The sequence below is a fragment of the Malania oleifera genome, chromosome 1 (assembly GCF_029873635.1).
Source record: "Malania oleifera isolate guangnan ecotype guangnan chromosome 1, ASM2987363v1, whole genome shotgun sequence".
Classification (NCBI taxonomy): Eukaryota; Viridiplantae; Streptophyta; class Magnoliopsida; order Santalales; family Ximeniaceae; genus Malania; species Malania oleifera.
Window position 1 is genome coordinate 47,555,926 of NC_080417.1, and position 23,098 is coordinate 47,579,023.

A 23,098-nucleotide genomic window follows, 5' to 3' on the forward strand; every position below is an offset into this window, starting at 1 on the left:
ATCTCCAACAGATATTCCAATCGCAACCTATGTCTAGCATTTCAAGAGAGTACCTTGTCAGGCTTGGGGATGATAGTAACATTGTGAAGCATGTCCTTAAGCCAAAGGATAGTGATGAGGAACGACTACAAGAACCATTTAATGCTCAAATTTCTGCCAAGAATATGGTGGGAACCAATAGAATTTCTGTTAGTGGCGAGGCAACAGGGGTGATTGAAATTGTGGTGATGAGGCCTGGGGTGCCTTGTGTTGTGCTAGCTGCAAAAGGAATTAATTTGAGATTGAGGAACAAGGAAGGATTGTGTTTGGCAGCTAGGAACAAACCAGTGGTAAACTATCCTAAGAACCAAAAAGAGATAGCTAAAATGCAAAGTGAGGGGTTCACTCAAGTCAAGAGTAAGAAGAACTTGAAGAAAGAAGGGGCTTTTAATCAGTTGAATAGGAAAAGGGGGTCTGGCCCCCAGCCTACCTCATGAAGATGGCCTCGTGGAATATCAAGGGTTTTAAAAAACTCCTGAAGCAAAATGGGGTGTCAGACCTCATTCGAAAAAATAAGCTGGATGTCATTGGTGTTTTGGAAACAAAGCTTTCAATTCTCAATTTGGAAGAAATGATGTGAAGGAAGTTCAGAGTATGGGAGCAGGTGAATAATTTTGATCACCATATAGCTGGGAGAATCTTAATTATTAGGAACTCCCAAAAAGTTCATCTTCAAGTAATTGATGTCTACCCAGATTATTCACTGCTCTGTTTAATGTTTGATCACTAACAATAAGTTTATTATTAGCTTTGTGTGTGGTTTTAATACTATTGTGGCTAGGAGACTTCTTTGGGGTGACATTGGCTAGCTTGGTTCTACCAACCCAGGCCCTTGGCTTCTCATGGGAGATTTTAATAGTGTTCTAACAACAGATGTTAGCTTTACCGTGATCCCAAGAGGGGGGGTGAATTGGTATTTTTAAATTTTATCTCCTAGGTATTCCTCCTAACAGCAGTATGTTCACAAGCCTAGGGTCAATCTAGTGCAAATTATGTAAATATACCAAAAATTAAATAAAGCAGTTTAATCAATCATACAAGCACCAGAAAGCAGTAAAGAGAAGATGACACGCAGATATGTTATCGAGGTTCGGCCAACTGCCTACGTCCCCGCCTTGGCTAACCAGCACAAGGATTATCACAATAACTTGCTTACTTAAACGGGTGGAGCGACACCTATACAAACCAGGTCAAATTACCACAGGGCTGACCTCAACCTTTACACCAATCCTTATCGGGCTGGATTACCGCCCCCTCAGGCCACGCCTGGAATCTCTCAGATATACAATCACAAGGTACAATACAAGAGTGCTTTCACGTAAAGCAGATTTGTACCACTAATGCGCACAAACACAAACACCACAGATGATTTAAAATGTAAGCTCTGTGTGGTCTAGATGGTTCAACTCTCAAACAATTTTTCTATCAGTGTAGTACGCACGTAAGAGTGTCAATAATAATCTATGTATTTTAGAGTGTTCAAACAAAACGTGTTCACACAGAGTATTAAACAAGACTCAATAATATCACTCAATAGAATGTGTCATTCCCATGAATATATATATATATATATATATATATATATATATATATGCTTAGACTGCAATATATAAGTAATCTTTGTATTTCAGCAAATGATATAGATTTGAATGGATATTGCTACAAAGATTAATATAACACACCCAAATACCTTTTCACAAATATATCAATATGAACACCACAAGATATTCAAATATGTTTGAAAGTATTTTTGCAAGCCCCAAACAAATATGAACTTCCTAAGTTATTGCAATGAGAATGCAATACTTGGGAAGTCACCACAAGTCTTTCTTAGGGTAGGCTTATTGGCAAAGCCTCCTAAGAAAACTTAGGTTATACTCTCAAAAAGGATCGATTCAAATATGCAACAAATGAGAGAGCAAACCTCTAAGCAATAATACTCAATACACTTACAAATGATTTAGATAGATGACGAAGGTAAGCTTGAGTAGGTTTCAAAAGGAGTATGAGTAATGAGAAGCAAAAATATGTATTTTGACTTGAGAGAGATTTTCTTAATCTTTTTGCTAATTAGTGCTTAATCCACCAAATGAAAGAGTATATATAGACATGCTGAAAATTTTGACCGTTGGGAACTTATTAGGGATTATTGGAAAAGTTTAATGACACTTAAAACAATTTAACCCTGTTTAAAAAATTATTAACCGCGGTAAAAATAGGAGCAACCCGAGAGGTCCGGTCGACCAGATATGGTTCGGTCGACCAGGACTCAAGTAGCTCGATCGACCAGGGGTATTTTGAACTGAGTGGTCGGTCGACCGAGGCAAGGCGATTTTCCAATTTTTTTGAGGTTCGGTCGACCAGGCCTTTTTGAACTGTGTGGTTCGGTCGACCATACCGCTGGGAATTTTCCCAAGACCCCCCGGTCGACTAGGTTGTTGGAGTACAAAGTTGGTCGGTCGACCGGGAGGTCAAAACGTTGACTCCTTGGTGGTTCGGTCGACCGGGGTCAAATGAACTATAAGGTCTCAATCGACTGGGCCTTGGTTAAACTGTTGACCCAGGGCTGGTTCGGTCGATCAGGGCCTTTTGAACTACAGGTTTCGGTGGACCGAAAATACACCAAGTGTGCATTTCGGTCCCGTATTGAATCAAACAAGTCCTAATCAAGTGCCTAACAAATGTATGTGAATATGTGTGTGTCCTAAGGTCACTTGGGAGTCCAATTTGGAAACACTGAAAAAGTCCGATGTCGGTCGACCGAAGGTGCACCTTAAGGTCTTTCTACGGTCCTTTCTCATTCATGGTTCGGTTTGAGCTTACAAAATAAATCATGCATGTGATGTGTGTGAGCTTATTACAAACCGAATACCCTAATTACTATTACAGACAAATTTCACTAAGATTATTACAATTAAGATCAAGAGTTTGTCTTCAAGCTTTTGAGCTTACACATGCCATTGATGATATGCTAGTATGAACCTGCACATAAACTAGATATTTATTAAATGCAATCGTATTTGTCATTATCAAAACTAGGGCGTGACCTATAAGGTCAACAACAGATGAGAAGGTTATTGGTCTTCCAGTAACTTCATATGAAATTAAAGATATTGGTGAGTGTTTTTTTTATTCAGGGTTGTTAGACTTGAAGTCATCTAGTTGTGTCTTTACTTGGACAAATGGGAAAGTTTGGAGCAAGCTAGACAGAACTGTTGTTAATCTTAATTGGCATCAGGCTGGTCTGAGGGCTCATGTTGATTTTCTTTTTCATGGCTTTTTGTCTGATCATTCTGTCTGTTTGGTGTGTTTGAGAAGGAGATCCGGGTTAAGAGACCCTTTACATTTTTCAACATGTGGACCCTTCATCACAGTTTCCAGGAGATAAGAGGGTTGGGGAATGAATTTTCGGGACCAGACAGTTTTGTTTGGTTAAGAAGCTTGAAAACAAAGTTGTAGTCCCAAGAGTGGGGGTGAATTGAGTTATTAAAATTCCTTTTAAAACTTTTTATGAATTCTTTAGCTTAATTTAATTCTTTCAACAAATTCTTGATTTCTTGTTGATTTAACAATCACACAATAAAAGTTTAATTCTTTTTATACAATCCACAACCACAAAATAAAAAGCTCAATCAATCAAATCCACAAAATATTTAATCAAGATATATGCAATTCTTTTATCTTTTCCAAGAACTCAACATGGTTAGTTTGTTTGCAGCCCTGCATATATGAATTTGTAAGCTCTGTAGAGAATGTAATTTGTTTATCAATTAGATATTCAACAAAATATCCATACTCTTCCCAAAATTCAGAATTCAAATAAACTCTTAGTTAATTTATATTTGGGTGTTAATCAATCAACATACTCCCTTTGAGGTTTTTACAAAATATTAATAAACTAATGCACTCCCTTTCGGTTTCCACAATCTCAAATCAAAATTAAACTTTGAGTTTACTTAATTTCCAAATTTACGTAGTATATATATGATTTAGGAATTTAAAACATCCACGCAGTTAATATATGTGCTGAAAATAAAGAGCAAGGGAAAAAGAGAGTGACACCACAGTTTGTTTACTAGGTTCGGCTTATCCTCAGCCTACGTTCTCATCTTTGGCAAACGATCAAAGGATTCCACTGAATCAATTCCTTTGCTGAGCGGAACAACACCGTTACACACTTCTTTAGTAGGCTAGAGTTCGCCTCTCCAAGTGATATCCCTTCACTCGGTCACTCCTTCAATTAGGTTAGAGCAGCACTTCTCTAAGCGATCCCCTATGCTTAGCCAATGATCCAACAATATTGGAATCGTCACAATCTACAAGAGATACAACAAATAGATGTGTACAAAGAGTGCCCTCAGAAAGAGCTGATTAGTATAACAATTTAGCGCTGTAATATACTTCAAAGTAAATAACAATATGGAATGAAATTGAAGCTCAATATAAATCTATCACCGGTATAACCTTTGAATGATTGAAAGATTCAGACTTTAAAGCTCAATTTTGGTGTGAGAAGATCAACAAAAACTTAGTTGAGAGAATAGCAAGATGTGAGTAAGATAGCCTTCGAGAATTGAGAGCACTTGAGAGTATTTAATTGTTTAATAATTTCTTGGTGTATTTGACCATTGGGTTTAATCATGTATTTATAGAATTAAAAAGCATATTTTCGTGTTGCCCAAGTTGCATGGAGTATGCCCCAAGTCTTCACAAAGTTTGGAGCCCAAGAAACCAATTTTAGAAACTTTTTCCGGCTGTTAAAATTTCAAATTTTTCGAAGGTTAGCCGTCTGTCAAAAATGGTTAGGCTACTGCCCACCTTTTTTAAAGAGGTTGTAGGGTGTTAGGCACCTATTAGAACACAGAAAAGCTTCTCAGATTGCACAATTAGGCTTATGAGAGAACATGGTCAGGCTGCTGTCTTGCTGTCATCTTCAAGTACCTTTTAGTTTTTTTGTCATAACTTTTTCTACATAACTCCAAATTTGACGGTATTGGTTTCAACAGAAAGTTAAAAGAAAATACCACACCTGTCATGTTGAATACTTTTTAAAATAATGAGTTTTTGATAGAGAAAAATGTACATCAATGCATATGTAAAAAAAATGACAGCAATTGGGAAATCCTCTTTTTGGTGTTTTTCATTCCAAAAATGATTTTAACCTTTTTGAAATATTTTTTGACTTTATTAAAATATTTTTCAAATATTTCAAAAGGTATCTAAGTCCAAGTAATTAATTTAAGAGTTTCATACATCCATATTGAAATTATTTGAAGTACTTACATAAAACTTCCGTAAAATTCTAAATCCTTCAACTCTTGAAGTCTTCATGTATGTCCTCACTTTGAGTCCATCTTTTCTTCAAGCTTTCAATGTATTTTAGGATTTTAGCAAGTTCATTTTAACATGCATGCTCTTATACTCTTCAAGTTTTATTAAATCATTTTTGAATCTATGCCTTAAGCTTCATATGATCATCCTTCTTTGAAGTATAAACTTTTAATGGATCCTTATGAATACTTGACCTTGCATTTTCATAGTTGAGTCCTGAAATGTTATCACTTAACCAAATATGTTAAGTTCCTCTTATTTGTTATCATCAAAATAAGATTTTAAGTCTCGTAAGGCCAACAATCTCTCCTTTTTTGATGATGACAAATAAGGAACAAAAATTTAAGTGAGCCTTAAAAAGACTCCCCCTTACAATAAGCATCATCTCAACATATTTAACAATATCAAGATCAAATTTTAAAAACTCTTTTACTATCATGCTCATTACATCATTCAACTTCAAGATCATTCAATATCAAATACTTATCCTCCTTTAGAATATCATGCTTAATTTTTGTCCAAAACTTCTTCCCCTTTTGACATCAATCAGAAAGTGTAGGATATAAAAAATAAATCATATTTTGAGCTTATGAATATCAAACATGCAAATTAAGCATAGTACATACTCAATTCATTATTTTTCAATGTGGCATGTGTAGTGTGCTTTAATAGTCAAATAGTTATGATACCAATTGAAAATTTCATTAATTCATGATATCAATTTGAAAATAGGGATTTAATCATAATATAAGTCATAACACACACCCTAAATTTAACATTCAAATTTGATATTAATTATGCTTTAAAGTTTATCATCTTATGTTTCAAATATTGATTTATATCATATATGTGCTCATGATACTATATCAATTATCATGTCAATATCATCAATATCTTCATGCTCATGAATACCATAATGCTTGTCATTCACAAATATCAATTGTACTTTTTTAAATTGTGAAATCAATTTAGCTTTTAAATTGTGATACTAATTAAAGTATTCATTTATACCAATATTATATTATGTATAGCTCATGGATATCATATCAAAATTTCATGCTTCAAAATCAAGCTCAATAATTTCATGCTTAAGTTTTCAATCTATATAGTGAGCCACAAATCATCAATCATTTTCAAGATATACACATGTTGCATATAGCATATCAACACATCACATAAATAGGGAGCATATCATTATCATTATACTACAATTTTGCTCAAGTTGTTTCTTATTCTCAAATATCAACATGCAATAAGCTTGCTTTACATTTTCTTTCATATGGGTTCCCAATATTTATATTTCTTTTCAAGATTTAATACTTTCTAATTTAAGGCTTGTATCATTTATTCATTAATTTGAGGCCAACAATTAGTTTCATTAGTTTCAATAAGATCAGCATTGATAGGCTTGAAAATTTTTATCCTTGTATGATTTTCCATAGACTTGATATCAATTGAAATTGAAGGATTTTGTCATAATATTTCATCTTGGTACCCATACTTTCTTGGGTCCAGTTTGTTTAGAAAGTGATGTTTCTTTAATTCTCCAAACTTGTTTTGTTTTCACGCCTTTTCTTTTTAATGGACATTCAAACTTTATATGTCTTTTTACATAGGTAGCATATGGTGTGAGTATAAGCATTTGAAGAAGTACTTGCATAGTCCTTGGAGGCTTTTGTAAAGTACCCCATATAGAGGTTCTTCTTCCTTGTATTTTCAACTCTATTAAATCCTATGCCTTCTTTGTTTAAGGACATTTTTTGTGATCCAATCATTTTCTCAAAGTTTTCATTTCCTTTTGTAAAATTGTAAATGATCTTTTCTTTATCTTCAATTTGACTATTGAGATCATTTATCTCAATATCTTTCTTGCCATCAATATTCTCTTGTGATTTCTCTAATTCTTGAGACATTTTTCTGATTTTATCCTCTAATTCTGAAATATTTGTCTTTCTCATTTTCCATAGAAGTTTGGAATTTTAGATCTTCTATTTCTTTCATCATCTTTTCATTCTTACATTCTAATTTCTTGATTTTCAAATCTTTTTCCTTTTCAGCAAGATTTTTAGCTTCTAACTCTTTTATCACAACTCCATTCTTATTTTCTATTTTCTTGATTTTTGAATCTTTTTCACTTGCAGCAATCTTAATTGATTCTAACTCTTTTATCACTCCATCATTCTTGTTTTTCAATGATGTGTATTGTTTAGTTACTTTGACTAACATCTTATGTACTTTGAATAAATAATTTTGAAGATTTTCATAAGATGACATGCTTTCATCGTTGGATTTATTAGATGAATCACTACTATAACCATTAACCGATTTGGATGAGGAGCTTCCCTCATCGTCCCAAGCCATAAAACAAGTATAAGCAACCTCCTGGTCACTTGATTCACATTCCGAACTACTTGTACTCACACTATCGCAAGTAGTGGCTTTCATTGCCTTTTTCTTTTTCTTTTTAAAATCTTTCTTAAATAGTGGACATTCCGATTTTGTGTCCATCCTTCTTACAATTATAACATGTGGGGATTTCATTCTTTGATTTCTTTGTATTAGTTTCTTCTTCATTTGATTCGGAGTTTTGGATTCTTCTTTTGAATTTGTTCTTCCTTCTTAGTATTCTTGTAAGTTTCTTAGAGATATAGGCTAGTTCATCTTCATCCATCTCTTCTTCACTACTAGAATTTTCTTTTGAAGCTTTGAAGGCTATAGATTCTTGGGCTTTGGTTTTACCATTCCTTTCATTTATTGACATTTCATATGTGAGGAGAGAACCTATAAGTTCATCTAAGGAGGTATTTTTCAAATTTCTTCCTTCAGTTATTGCAGTGGTTTTTGGGTCCCATATAGGTGGAAGACCTCTGAGAATTTTTCTAATCATTTCATAAGTAGTGTATGTTTTTCCTCAGGCATTGAGTGAGTTAATTATGTGTGTGAACCTTGTGTACATACTAGTGATTGATTCATCCGAATTCATTTTGAAAGCTTCGTATTCACTAGTTAGCATGTCAATTCTATTGTCTCTAACATCGATCGTTCCTTCATAGGTTACCTCTAACTTATCCCAAATTTCTTTAACTGTTTTGCAAGCCATGACTCTATTGAATTTGTTAATATCTAGAGCACAATACGTAGCATTGATAGCACTTGAATTAACTTGTAACAGTTTGTGATCTAAGTCAATCATATCCTTTTTTCTCCTTAGGAACTTGTTTTCCATCTACTAGTTTGAGAGGAATTAGATCACCATCACTGACAACCTCCCAAGCTCTCCAATTTATAGTTTGAAGGTAAATTCTCATCTTTTGCTCCCAAAATGTATAATTTAAACCACAAAAGATGGGTGGCCTAGTTAAGGATTGTCCTTCTCCAAAGGGAGCTACACCTAAGTATGCCATTAAGATCTTTATATAACTACTTGTTAGGATTTGTTATAACCCTACTCTCATACCAATTGAAAACAAAGGTATAGTCCCAAGAGGGGGTGAATTGGGTTATTAAAATTCCTTTTAAAACTTTTTTATGAATCCTTTAACTTAATTTAATTCTTTCAACAAATTCTTGATTTCTTGTTGATTTAGCAATCACACAATCTTAATTTTTTTTATACAATCCACAACCACACAAAATAAAAACTTAATCAATCAAATCCACAAAATATTAAATCAAGATATACATGCAATTCTTTTATCTTTTCCAAGAGCTCAAGATGGTTAGTATGTTTGCAGCCCTGCATATATGAATTTGTAAGCCTTGTAGAGAATGTAATTTGTTTATCAATTTGATATTTAACAAAACATCCACACTCTTCCCAAAATTCATAATTCAAATAAACTCTTAGTTAATATATCTTTGGGTGTTAACCAATCAACATACTCTCTTTGAGGTTTTCGCAAAATATTAATCAACTAACGTACTCCCTTTCGGTTTCCACAATCCTAAATCAAAATTAAACTTTAAGTTTACTTAATTTCCAAATTTACGTAGTATATATGATTTAGGAATTTAAAACATCCACGTAGTTAATATATATACTGAAAATAAAGAGCAAGGGAAAAAGAGAGTGACACCACGATTTTTTTACGAGGTTCAGCTTATTCCCAGCCTATGTCCTCGCCTTTGGCAAACCACCAAAGGATTCCACTAAATTAGTTCCTTTGTCGGGCGGAACAACACCGTTACACACTCCTTTAGTAGGCTAGAGTCCGCCTCTCCAAGTGATATCCCCTCACTCGGTCACTCCTTCAATTAGGTTAGAGCAGCACTTCTATAAACGATCCCCTATGCTTAGCCAATGACCCAACAATCCTGAAATTGTCACAATCTACAAGAGATACAACAAATAGATGTGTACAAAGAGTGCTCCCAAATAGAGTTGATTAGTACAACAATTCAGCACTATAATATATTTCAAAGTAAATAACAATATGGAATGAAATTGAAGCTCAATATAAATCTATCACTGGTATAATCTTTGAATGATTGAAAGATTTAGACTTTAAAGCTCAATTTCAGTGTGAGAAGATCAGCAAAAACTCAGTTGAGAGAATAACAAGATGTGAGCAAGATAGCCTTTGAGAATTGAGAGCACTTGAGAGTATTTAATTGCTGAATAATTTCTTGGTGTATTTGATCCTTGGGTTTAATCATGTATTTATACAATTAAAATGCATATTTTTGGTGTTGCCCAAGTTGCTTGGAGTATCCCCCAAGTTTTCATAAAGTTTGGAGCCTAAGAAACCAATTTTAGAAACTTTTTCCAGCTGTTAAAATTTCAAATTTTTCGAAGGTTAGCCGCCTGTCAAAAATGGTCAGGCTACTGCCCAGCCTTTTTAAAGAGGTTGTAGGGTGTCAGGCACCTATTAGAACATGGACAGGCTTCTCAGATTGCACAATTAGGCTTCTGAGAGAACATGGACAGGCTGCTGTCTTTCTGTTAGCTTCAAGCACCTTTTAGATATTTTGTCATAACTTTTTCTACATAACTCAAAATTTTACGTTCTTAGTTTCAACGGAAAGCTAAGAGAAAATACCACAACTTTCATGTTGAACACATTTTAAAATAATGAGTTTTTAATAGATAAAAATGTACATCAACTTGGATGTAGAAAAAAATGACAACAATTGGGAAATCCTCTTTTTGGTGCTTTTCATTCCAAAAATGATTTTAAATTTTTTGAAATAATTTTTGACCTTATAAAAATATTTTCCAAGTATTTCAAAAGGTAACTAGGTCCAAGTAATTAACTTAAGAGTTTCATGCATCCATATTGAAATTATTTGAAGTACTCACATAAAACTTCCTCAAAATTCTAAATCCTTCAACTCTTGAAGTTTTCATGTATGTCCTTGCTTTAAATCCATCTTTTCTTCAAGCTTTCAATGTACTTAAAGCTTTTAGCAAGTTCACTTTAACATGCATGCTCTCATAATCTTCAAGCTTTATTAAATCATTTTTGAATCCATGTCTTAAGCTTCATATGATCATCCTTCTTTGAAGTATAAGCTTTCAATGGATCCTTGTGAATACATGACCTTGCATTTTCATAGTTGAGTCTTGAAATGTCATCACTTAACCAAATATATATTAAGTTCCTCTTATTTCGTATCATCAAAACAAGATTTTAAGCCTCATAAGGCCAACAAAGCTTCAAGCTCTGAAGAGACCCTTAAGATCCTTGAATGTTGTCCATTTTTCTCACATATCAGCTAGAGCAAACAAAGCTAATTCTGATTTATTGGAAGTTCAGCAGAGACTGCACGACTCCCCAACAGATTCAGATTTGCAAATGGAGCTAAGTGTTAATTAAGCTGAGGCTATCAAGCTAGCTTATGCAAATAGGATGTTTACTACTCAAATTGCAGAGAGTAAATTTGTAAAGGAGTGTGATAGAAATTCCTCTTTCTTTCATGGCTTGATAAGAAAACGTATGAATAGGAATCACATTGCTGCTGTGACTAAAAGTAATGGTGATTAATCTAAGTCTCAAACTGAGGTTGTTGGGGAATTCATGGGGTTCTATAATCAACTGTTAGGAATGAAAGGGTCTGTTTCTGGGGTCTATCTCTGCATGTTTTTTTAAGAAGTCTTGGAACACTGTGGGTAGGGATTTCTATGAAGTTGTGAAAGAATTTTTTGCTACTGGAAAGATGTTAAAACAGCTTAATCATACTGTTATTACTTTGATCCCAAAGTATCATCATGCTTCTAAAGTTGGAGACTATAGACCTATATCTTGTTGCAATGTTATGTACAAGGTTATTGCTAAGATTTTACCAGAAAGAATTAAGCCTGGTCTTGAAGAGATTATTAACCCAACTCAGTCTGCCTTTGTTAAGCATAGGAGTATGGTGGAGAATATTTATATTGTTCAGGAGCTTGTGAGAAAACATACAAGGAAAAGGGTCTCTCCGATATGTATGCTCAAGATTGATCTAAAAAAGGCCTATGATTCAATTTCCTGGAGTTTCCTAAAAGAGATGTTGATTCATTTAAGCTTCCCAGATTTGATGATTAATTGGATCATGTAATGTGTCTCAACTACAACATGTTCCTTATCTTTTAATGTGGGCTACCATGGTTTTTTTAAAGGTAGGAAGGGCATTAGGCAAGGAGACCCATTATCTCCCCTTCTGTTTGTGATTTGTCTTGAATACTTTTCAAGGGTGCTGAAGACTTTAGAGCAAAATACAGATTTTAAATATCATCATTAGTGTAAGAAGTTTAAAATTTTAAACTTGGCTTTCACGGATGATATGATTCTTTTTTCTAGAGGGGATTGGCATTTTTTCAGGCTCCTAATGGACTGTCTAAGCAAGTTCTTGGATTTTTCAGGTCTAACTGAAAACTGCATCAAATCTAATATGTATCAAGTTGGAATCAGGGAGAATGACTTAGAGGGGATTAAACAGATGATTGGCTTTAATGAGGTTGAATTTCCTTTTCATTACCTTGGTATTCCTCTTGCGGCATCCAGGCTTATATCCAGCCAGTACTCTCTGGTAAACAGAATTTCTAACCCGTTTAAAAGCTAGCCTAGTCATGCTATTTCTATGCAGCAAAATTAGAGCTTATCAACTCTGTTATCCAATGAGTGGAATGTTTTTGGCTTTCCATCTTCCTTATTCCAAATAATGTCCTAGAGCATGTTGTAAAATTGTGTAGGGATTTTCTTTGGGGTGGTAGGAAGAAACTACTTGTGGCTCGGAGGGAAGTTTGCCTCACAAAATCTGAAGGTGGGCTGGGGGTTTTTGATCTTAAAATATGGAACAAGGCTCTCCTCACTAAAGCTTTGTGGACTGTTCAAGCTAAGGACACTTTGTGGTCAAGGTGGGCGAATCTAACTAAAAGGATCCAATCTTTGGGAGTTGGCTTCAAAACATGAAGACTCCCTCCTTTTTTAGAAGATGATTGACATCAAGAACCAGATTCTTTAGAGCTCTAATAATCAAATAGCTACTGCAAAAAGAATGCTAAATAGGTGGGGCTTGGATCATAAAGGCTCCTCTCAATGTTATGATTACTAGAGACAGAAGAGAAGTAAGGTTCCTTGGGTTAATGAAGTGTGGAAAAGTGTAAGTACTCCTAAGCATTCCTTTACTCTATGGTTGGGAATTAAAGGGAAGCTTCTCACATGTGATGACCATAAGTGCATTTTTTTTTGTAAAAATGAGGTGGAAACTATTGACAACATATTCTTCAAATGCAAGTTCTCATCTCATGTCTGGGATTGCATTAGGAGTTGGTTAGGACTACGAAGGTCTATGACTACCTTAAAAGCTGTGGTAAAGTGGCTTCACAAAGAGGTTAGAGGGATTGGAATTTTTTCAGTGGGAGAGCGGATTAGGCTTGCTACTACAGTCTATTTCCCATGGCACTTTAGGAATAAGTGCAGGTTTGATGGCGAGACTATTTCTCCTGAGGAGTTGATTGTGGTAATCCAGAGACACATTTATAGAGTTGTTTTTGGAAAATTTGATTTACACTCCATAGGCTAATGCTTTGTCTTGGGAGTGGTGATGTACTAGTCTTAACTAGTCTTCTTTTGTTGGTTTAGTCTTTCTTAGACTTTTGCTTTGCAATTGTGATGGAGCTTGTCCCCTTTTCCTTGGTATGCCCAGTGTATATTGTATATATGCTTTGATCAATACGTTTTACCCTTTATGATAAAAATAATAATAATAATAACACAATGTCCATTCTCAATCTCATTGTACTTGGTATGCCACCACAATTTAGCATCATCAACCAAGTACATAATTGTAGTATTCACTTTCATTTGTTATGAATTTGTCCTTATAGCGCCAAACGCACTACTCCATATCAAACAAGAAGTTTTCCATTTCCTTGACATCACATACACCCCTATATTTTCTGGGTTCTGGTACCTTGGTCATGCTAAACTCTGAAGTGTTAAAAATTTCCCATAGCAAAAACCATTTGGTTCACCTTCATAGTCAGATTAGCTATCTTTGCCTGTAAGGTCTCTATAGTATGGTGAAGGTCCTTTTGACAATTCCACCATGGAACTTTGTTGATAATTTTGTGGTTCCTCCAATTCATCAACATGTTTAGCAATTTGGGCCATCTCTATAGCCACATTATTGGTTGTCTTAGCTTGTGTTTCTAGCATGTCAATTCTTTTGGCATAGGTTGACATGATCTCTTACTAAAGCTTCACAGACTCACAAAGAAGGTAGTTGAATTCACATAACAATTAATCGAGTTCTAATACCAATTGTCATGAGTCGAATATTTCACACCTTTTATGAATCATGTGGCACTAGTTAAAGCATTCTTATTTAACTAGTAAGTCAAAATTTTGCCACGGTTTACCAACATAATACATCCATTGTCATGGAATGAAATGTAAGCAGAAGCAATAAGCAATTCATGAAGGTAATGACAAACAAGCGATTAACATCAAAGCAATGTAATTCATTAAAACAACACCTTAGTTAACCATGTTTTTCTAGCAAGGGAAGTAAGTAGGCTAAACACTTTTACAATGACTAGTGAATTTTATAGATTGGTGAACACTCACCCTCCTCCCCTAAAAACATTTATATGCAAATCTAACTCTAGCACTAGGAAGCATCAAACTGTTCGAGGAGTTATATTCCTATTTTTACCCTATGACAAAAATATCTTTGAAAAAATAAACCTACACTAGTGTATAACGATGGTAACATATCCTATGCATACGAGACAAGCAGTCACAGGCAACCATAATGTCTTGAATAAGTCTACTTGTGATATTGTATACTTTACTTCAAAATTACTACTACTACTACTACTACTACTGTTGTTGTTGTTGCTGCTGCTGTTGCTTATGATGTTGTATACTCTACTTCACAATTACTACTACTACTACTACTACTACTACTACTACTACTACTACTACGTATATATTAATAATTTATAAATTTTATGAATAAATAACTATTTATTTAGCGATAGTTCTTTAAGAATAATGACAAAAAATAATTGAAAGCAACATTTTCTTCTTTTAATTAGTCATAATAAGTAGTAGTGATACACATGTTGTAAAAGACGTAAAAAATTAAATAGAGACAAGATAGAAATTTTATATGGTTCAACTATGCCTACTTCACAGGCGGATGAGATAAAAAACTTCACTATCTCAGGAGGAATTACAAGATGATTTGAAACCGACCTTGTTGATCCTATGGGTCATTCCCAATTTTGATAATGACAAATACTCTGGTATTTAATGGTTGCCAAGTTTGTGTGTAGATTCTTATTGGCAAGTTCATATAATGGCATGTGAAAACCTGAAAAGAAGTGAAGACCCGACATATTCATTATTTGTTTTAATATATTTTGGGTCTGTAATAATTTCATTTCAAAGGTCTGTAATAATTACTACATATCATGCATGTAGGATCTGTAAGCTCAAAAAATGTCGTAAACAGACCATAGATTAATCAAATGACTTTATGGCTGGTTGACCGACGCTAGGTTTTAGGCTTAATTGAAAAGGCTAGACCGTAGATTGATCCCAGGTCCCTACACACTCGCACAAAAATAGTCCCCATAATTATATATAATATAAGGGGAAAATTTTGAAATAAATTAGACAAAATAAGCAAGTTCGGTCGACCGACCCAACCAAGCTTATTCATCTTGGTTGACTGAACTGGTCCGTGGTCAACAATTTAACCACACTACGGTCGACTGAACCTGGCCAAGATAATATTGCTTGGTCGACCAAACCTCCTTGGGTCGAAAGTTGACCCTTCGGTTAACCGACCCAAAATGAGCTTCAACACTCTGGTCGACATAACATGCTCAAGAGAACCCCTAACCGCCTAGTCGACCGAACTTCCTAGTTCAAAATGATACAGTCGACCGAACTACGCAGATTTGGAAAATCACGTTCGAACACTCAAGTATGGTTGACCATCTTCTTCGTTCAATTTTTACCTGGTCAACCGAACTGGGACACTTGGTCAACCGAACCTTAAGTCTGGTCGACCAAACCTCTCAAGTTGTTGAATTTTTATCAAGAGTTAAACTGGGTTAATTTTAATTAAACTCACTTAATCTTTTCTAAAATACCTAGCGTGTCCCTAATAGTTACAATTTAATACAAGTCTTCTTATGAGAGACTTATCAACAAAGTCCCCTAAGAACACTTAGATTTAGCTCTCAAGAAAATCGTATCAAACTCACAAATCAAGGAGAGCAAACCTTTCAGACAATCACTCAAATTAAACTTACGAAGAGTTTTTGCAATGAGAGAAGGTAAGAGTGAGTGAATGGAGTCTAGAAATGAGTAGTAGGAATTTTGAGATTAAGAGAGAATTTTTTTAATCAAGTTGCTAATCATTCCAAATGAAGGGGTATATATAGACTTCCCCTAAATTATAACCGTTAGGGACATGATTGGAATAATTAAAGAAAATTTAAAGATTTTTAATTATTTTAAACCTGTTTAATTGAGTTAACCGTGGTAAAAAAAAATAGGTCCAACCCAAGAGCACCGGTCGACTAAGACAAGTTCGGTCGACCGGGCATGAAATGAACTGTGGTCTTTGGTCAACCGGACATGTAAATCTGAAGGCGATTTTCAATATTTGCAAGGTTCGGTCGACCAGGGTCAATATGAACTGAACTGGTTGATCGACCAGGTTGGTGCAATGCTTTTCATTCTCGGTCAACCAGGAGGTCAAAATGTTGACTTCCTTGGAAGTTCGGTCGACTGGGGCCAATTGAACTATAGGAGTTCGGTCAATCGATCCGTGGTCAACTAGTTGACCCGGTCCAAGTTCAGTCGACCGAGGGCAAAATGAATATGAATTGCCGATCGACCGAAGGTGCACATTTCGTGCAATTTTGGTTCTATTTCATCCAACAAACACCCTATTTCAAATAATCAAACATGTGTATGCATGAGTGAGTGTCCTAAGATCTTTTCTAAGTCCCGTTTCAGTTCTATTTTGTTTTGAGCTTACGTATTAGATCATGCATGTGATGTGTGTGTGATTATTACAAACCAAAAACCCTAATTACTATTACAGACCCTTTGCATAAATGAAATACATTATAAATTGGATCTTCAATAGAAATTTGGTCTTCGATCTTCACTCTCTTTATGTGCATTATGATTTATCAAATTGAGTTCCTACACATAATCTCAAACACTCATTAGATATAATGAGTATTTGTCATTATCAAAACTGAGCGTGACCTATAAGGTCAACATTTTTGTGGAGTAAAACTTACAAGAAATAAATAAATATGATTTAATAAAATATTTTAGATAGTTAGAGTCTCATGCTGATAGCGTGTTATAAAAGACGTAGAAAAATAAATATAGACGAGACATAAATCTTACGTGATTCGCCCATGCTTACTCTATGGGCAGAAGAGATAAAATTTTTTACTATTTTTAGAAAAATTATAAGATGATTTGAAACCGATATTATACAAAATATATTTCTTCTTCTCTCATCCTTTTTATTCGTACGCTTACTTCAAACCTTACTATATGTACATGTTAAAATGAGAGAAAAAGATAATTCTTTTATAGGATAATAAAGATAACGCATAATTTATGGTGATAAAAGACGAAGAGATAATTTATGAAAGTAAAAAATGAAGGGGTAATAGACATTAATTTTTATGATTTTAATTAATAGTTCCTATCACATATATTCATAAAGTAAAAACCGAAAGGGGGAAAAAAGGAAATTTGAACGGGCAGGATCACGGGAGACAAGTCCAAGTAACCAAATCAAACGTCCAGGGATCGCTATAATGAGCCCGATACCAGGGGATCAAAACCCCCTTCAAAAACAATTTTTAGGAATCAAAACGCGGGGACGCAAACCGCCAGAGTGGAATTAGGGTTATCATCTTATTATTATGCTTCCGAGTTAGGGTTTTGCTTTCTCAAGCGTTCTGAGTCTCTCTCTCTCTCTCTCTCTCTCTCTCTCTCTCTCTCCTCCTTTGGTACATTTGCACAGAGGCCTTTGATCTCTTCTCTGAGAATTGTAAGGGTTTGTCATGGCGCAGGAGAGATCCACGGGAGTGGTAAGCTGGTTCGACAGCCAGAAGGGCTTTGGCTTCATAAAGCCCGACGAAGGTGGCGAAGATCTGTTCGTCCACCAGACCTCCATCAGATCTGAGGGCTACCGCAGCCTCGCCGAGGGCGAGACCGTTGAGTTCCAGATCGCGCTTGGAGACGACGGCCGCGCTAAGGCCGTCGACGTCACGGGCCCCAATGGATCGTCCGTACAGGGCGGCAAGAAGGACAGTTACGGCAGGGGCGGTCGCGGCGGGAGCGGCGGGGGATACGGATTCGGCGGTGGGTGGAGAGGCGGTGATAGGATCGGGAGCGGGCGGAATGGTGGCGGCAATGGGTATGGATACGGCGGTAGCGGTGCTGGTGGTGGGGGTTGTTATAACTGTGGGGAGCCTGGGCACTTGGCGAGGGAGTGCAGCCGAGGAAGTGGCGGAGGCGGAGGCGGAGGCGGAGGCGGCGGCGGCGGCTGTTATAACTGCGGTGAGCTTGGGCATTTGGCCAGGGACTGCAGGAGGGGAAGCGGCGGTGGCGGTGGAGGCGGCGGTGGGGCTTGTTACAACTGCGGGGAAGTTGGGCACATGGCAAGAGACTGCCAAGGTGGTGGCGGCGGCAGCGGTTTTGGAAGGTTTGGAGGTGGTGGAGGTAGTGGAGGTGGTGGCGGGTGTTACAATTGTGGGAAACCTGGGCACTTTGCTAGAGAATGTCCTAACACTGCATGATGAAGAAAAAAGAGCAATAGTAAATATTCTCTTATTTTCTTGTTCTTGATGCGCTTCGTAAATTTTTTTTGTTTCTTTCTATTTTTTCTCTTTTTGGAGGTTATACATAGGATGCGTTCTCAGGAAGTTCTCAGGAAGTTTTTTGCTTTGGGGTTTCATGCAAGTCAATGATCTGATCTACTGTTTTAAAACGAATTTTGTTGGTTCATACACAGATATATGGTCGTTTGGTTAATGAATTAGGGTTGTCCGGTGTTATTTGCTTTCTCCTTTCATTGGTAAATTGGCAAGAATTTATATGCTAGCAAATTTAATTTTAAGTTATACTCAATGTGTGCATCTTATAATTAAAATTATGTGATGCTATGTCCTTTAATGGATTTTTATTTGTCGAAAATATAAACGTGAGGACCAAACAATATTTTTACAGTATTGGTTATTCTGGTTTAGTCCTTTCTGTTGGTATGAATATTGGATATTTGCTATGATGGATGCAAGCATTTTGCCTTTTATAAGTTTTTCCTTGATTGATTGTATTTTTTTATCAGTTTCTTGGATCATGATTTTTACCTCCAACTTAAATGGCAATTTATGTCTTTGCCCAACTTTGGCTGTACAGACAATTCTGCAGCGGCTTTTGAGTTTGGAAGCCTAAACTTTAAAATAGTATTCTTTATTTAGCCCATTTTATTTTATTTTATTTTATTTTTTTGTTTAAGTAAGAAGGCAGATTGTATTTGTAGGGCATCAAGAGGAGCTTGGCCTTTATACAAGGAACGAAATAGATTAAAGTTTAAAAAAATCTTGAGCCAGTGAGCAAAGAGTTAGATATGAGGTCTTTAATTTTTTGTACAGAAATAGTTTGACGTACAATAAGGCTTCTGTTTCTTTCATGTCTAATGTACCACAAGACACAGCGAGGGACTTTCATGTGCATATCCTTATTTCTGCCACTGTAAACATGAACATTTCATTTTGTACCTTAACATCCTTTGGCATAGGCCAATCAAGCCTGAACCAAAGTAACACACTTCCCGTTAGCCCTGCAAATTCATGGTGAAGCAAAAGGTTATTGGTGGTCCCATTCAAAGATTTGCAGAGGCAGCACAGGTTGGTCAGAAAGAAAGTAACCCTTCTTGGGACCCTTGCCTTCTGAGTGATCTTCCATGAGTAAAGGTAGGAATCTATCCCTACAAACAGGTAGTAGTAGTTTCTAAAAGAAATTCCCTACTACCTATCCATCTTGCCGAGTCTTCCTTATCCCCCTCCTGGTTCTGTACAGGGCCCTCTGCAAAATCTCCCTTATTGAATCTTCCAGTCATGGATAATTGGATATACCTACTCAAGGATAAGTTTCATACAACTCCATAATCTCCACCAGTGTATGTGTCGATAATCAGTTTGTTCCTGGCAAGACAGTGCTGGGAATTTATCTTCCAATGCAGAGTCTCCACACCAATCCAGTAGCAGATTCTGTTACTATTACCCACCAAGGAATCTTCAAATGTAGAAAAGATGGCCTTTCCGTTCATGATTTCTTTCCAAAGCCCACAGCTATGAGTAGTTCTTACCTCCTCAATCCTTGCTATATCTACCTGCCGGGCCTTCACCTGACTTTGTTTCTTTGGCAATGGCCTCCTCCTGAAAACTCTCCCTTTCTGAGGCAAACCTCTCTATTATCGTTTCCAACCATCTTTGTTTTGTAGGAGAGTGGATTAACTTCCAGTTAATTAGATGAAATTTGAACTTCTCTTGAGAGCTCAGCTACCTGAAAAGGTGCGGCTTTGATACTTCTTGATTCTCTTGGCAATTGAATTGCCTATAGATAGTGAACTGTGATAAATAATAAGTTGGTAAGCTTGTGAGGCTGCCTAATGTGTATTGGCCTGTCTCCCTTGGAAAGGTTCTGGCTTTTCCACCCAGAATATTTTCTTTTCAACCATCTCAATCATTGGTTCTCAAACAGCTCTGGACTTGATATGTGAGCCTAACGGGCAGCGTGAATAGGAAATAGGCAGTCCCATTTTATAACCGAGATGTTATCAGATAGCTGCAAAGAATTCAATCTTTGATTCTTAAATGCACCTGATAAGCTTCAAGCTGCAAGAGGAAGCACTTGATCTGGCACAGCTGTTCCTCTTCATCCCTGCAATTGCAAACAAATAGTGTCATTTGCAAAAAAGTGAGTGACGTCCAAACTGAAACTGGTTGCTTATACAACCTTGAACCCTTGGAAGTAGCAACTCTTTGAAGCTCTGGGCACCATTTTAGACGGGGGCTTCCATAACCAAGCCCCATAACCAAAAGAAGTATCTGGAAATGGGTCGCCCTGTCTTAAAGCTCCCGAGGAGATCCATTAGTTAGTGTATTTTGCACATAATATTAGCTAATATTGGCAATGCTTGGTTAGCATATTTGTTGTATGTTTTTTGGATTTTGCTTCATTGACTTCGAAAGCATCTCTTCATGAGCAAGAGTCTAACAGTCATCTCCCCTCTTTTTTGGTGTGGGGTCTTCAACTTCATTTCATTTTACTGGATTGCTGAACTTAGATAGTTGCTAGTGCTTCAGTTGAGGAGAATAATTTAGAAAAAGACCAATGCATCCGCTTACTTACATGGAAATAGGAATATGGGATTGGAATTGTGAGTGCTCTGTTGTCCATGCAACAAATTTTCTAGGTCTACGATGTTCAAATACTTGAGACCTCTGTCTCTGTCTCCACCTAGATATATATATATATATATATATATATATATATAAGAATAAATAATGGTAGTATTTTGGGAGTTTGTGTAATGCCGTTGCAAGTGCGAGAAATTGCAAGAAATTTTTAGTTAATATCATACATTTTTTTTCAGGGTGTAGCCTAGATGTGGCGTAATGTGTTAAGTTCTTATATTTAGTTCCCTGGTGCTAAGTTAGGCCTTTGATTGATTCAATTTTCTTGTATTAAGTTTTGTTTAAATCACCCAAATTCAATTTTGGGGCCTAAAAGTAATGCTTTCATATTGTGTGTGTGTGTTGATTGAGATGGAATGAAATTAGTTGATTTCATATGAATTGAATTAGTTGGTATGCCTGGTTTTTGGGGATTGAGTTGGATGGGTAAATATATTATAGACAATGGAGGCGGTGCCACGGCTATTACCAATAGTTTACCACTGGTTCCCTCCCTGGTAGGTGATTTAAGGTTAGTATATGAAGAAATGAATGTGGGTGTCATATAATTTTGAATCGAAGCCCCCACTTTTCCGAGCTTTCTCGTTCCCATTTCTAAGACGATTACTGTTAAAATGCTGCCATTACCAGCCTCTTCTTGAAATGACACTTTGTCTATAATTCCTATTAATGTATTAACAAAATTTGGAATTCACTTCTTTAATTAATTTTTCTTAAGAAAAATTCACTTTAATACACTTTCTAAATTATTTATCCTTTATTTTTTTAAGTGACATTAAAACTCTTTGAGCTATTTATTTAGTTTAAAAAGAAACTTTATTAGAAAAAAAATTGTCAAATCTAACCAATAAATCTTATGGCAAAAGACATTAACCTTTTTTGAACTTCAATAAAAAGAATGTCTTTTAGGGTTTTCAGAATTTTATGAATCATTCATAAGGCTTGGTAAGATGTGGATTTTCTTTTCCTTTTGTTTGGTTTACAAAATATTTATTTTGAAAAATGGATTATTTATAATAGGTTAGTTACAAATGAGTCATACAAAAGTTATGCAGATAGCATAAAACAAATAACAATGTATAAATTTTTATGAATTCATAATAAGGAATAGACATGGAATAGCTATTTTTAAATTTTGCTATGGTATTTTGTTGAATGCGTCTCCTTTTGTAAAATGGAAGTTTTTATAATTTCTAGTATTACACATCTGGTACGTGGGAATGGAATGGATGGAATTAGATTTATCACTTAATTTTATCTCGCTTTACATTTAAATTTTCATTCTATTCCTTTTCTACTCCCATTCCATCCACAAACTAAATGATGTTAATATATCAACCGAATTTGGGATTCACTTATTTAATTATTCTTTCTTAAGAAAACTTTAATACACTTCCTATATTTATCATTAGTTTTTAAAGTGACATTACAACCATTCCAACTAATTATTTAGTTGCAAAAAAATTTGTTTGTTAGTAAAAATTGTCAAATATAAGAGATTGATCTCATCTATATCCATGGATGATACAAATTTTTTTAGCAAAAGAAATCAACCATTTTTAAATTTCAACAAAAAGACATAGGTCTCTTTTGGAGTTTTAAAAATTTTGTGAATCTTTCATAAGATTTGATAAAAAGATGCAAATATTTTTAACCATATGTTTTATTTGCGAAATGTCTATTTTAAGAAATCTATACTCATATATTAAACGACATCAGTGTGTTCCCAAAGGCCTCCAAATGTTAATCCTGAATTTTCTTGAATTTTGA

At 35.5% G+C, this 23,098-nt stretch overlaps 1 protein-coding gene across 1 annotated transcript; it reads left to right on the forward strand.

The window, feature by feature from the left end:
• Positions 1-17,737: 17,737 nt before the first annotated feature.
• On the forward strand, positions 17,738-18,904 carry LOC131167074 (glycine-rich protein 2-like). The gene has a single exon (XM_058125851.1). It carries the CDS (start codon positions 17,909-17,911, stop codon positions 18,644-18,646), a length of 738 nt encoding a protein of 245 aa, XP_057981834.1. The 5' UTR covers positions 17,738-17,908; the 3' UTR covers positions 18,647-18,904.
• Positions 18,905-23,098: the final 4,194 nt, after the last annotated feature.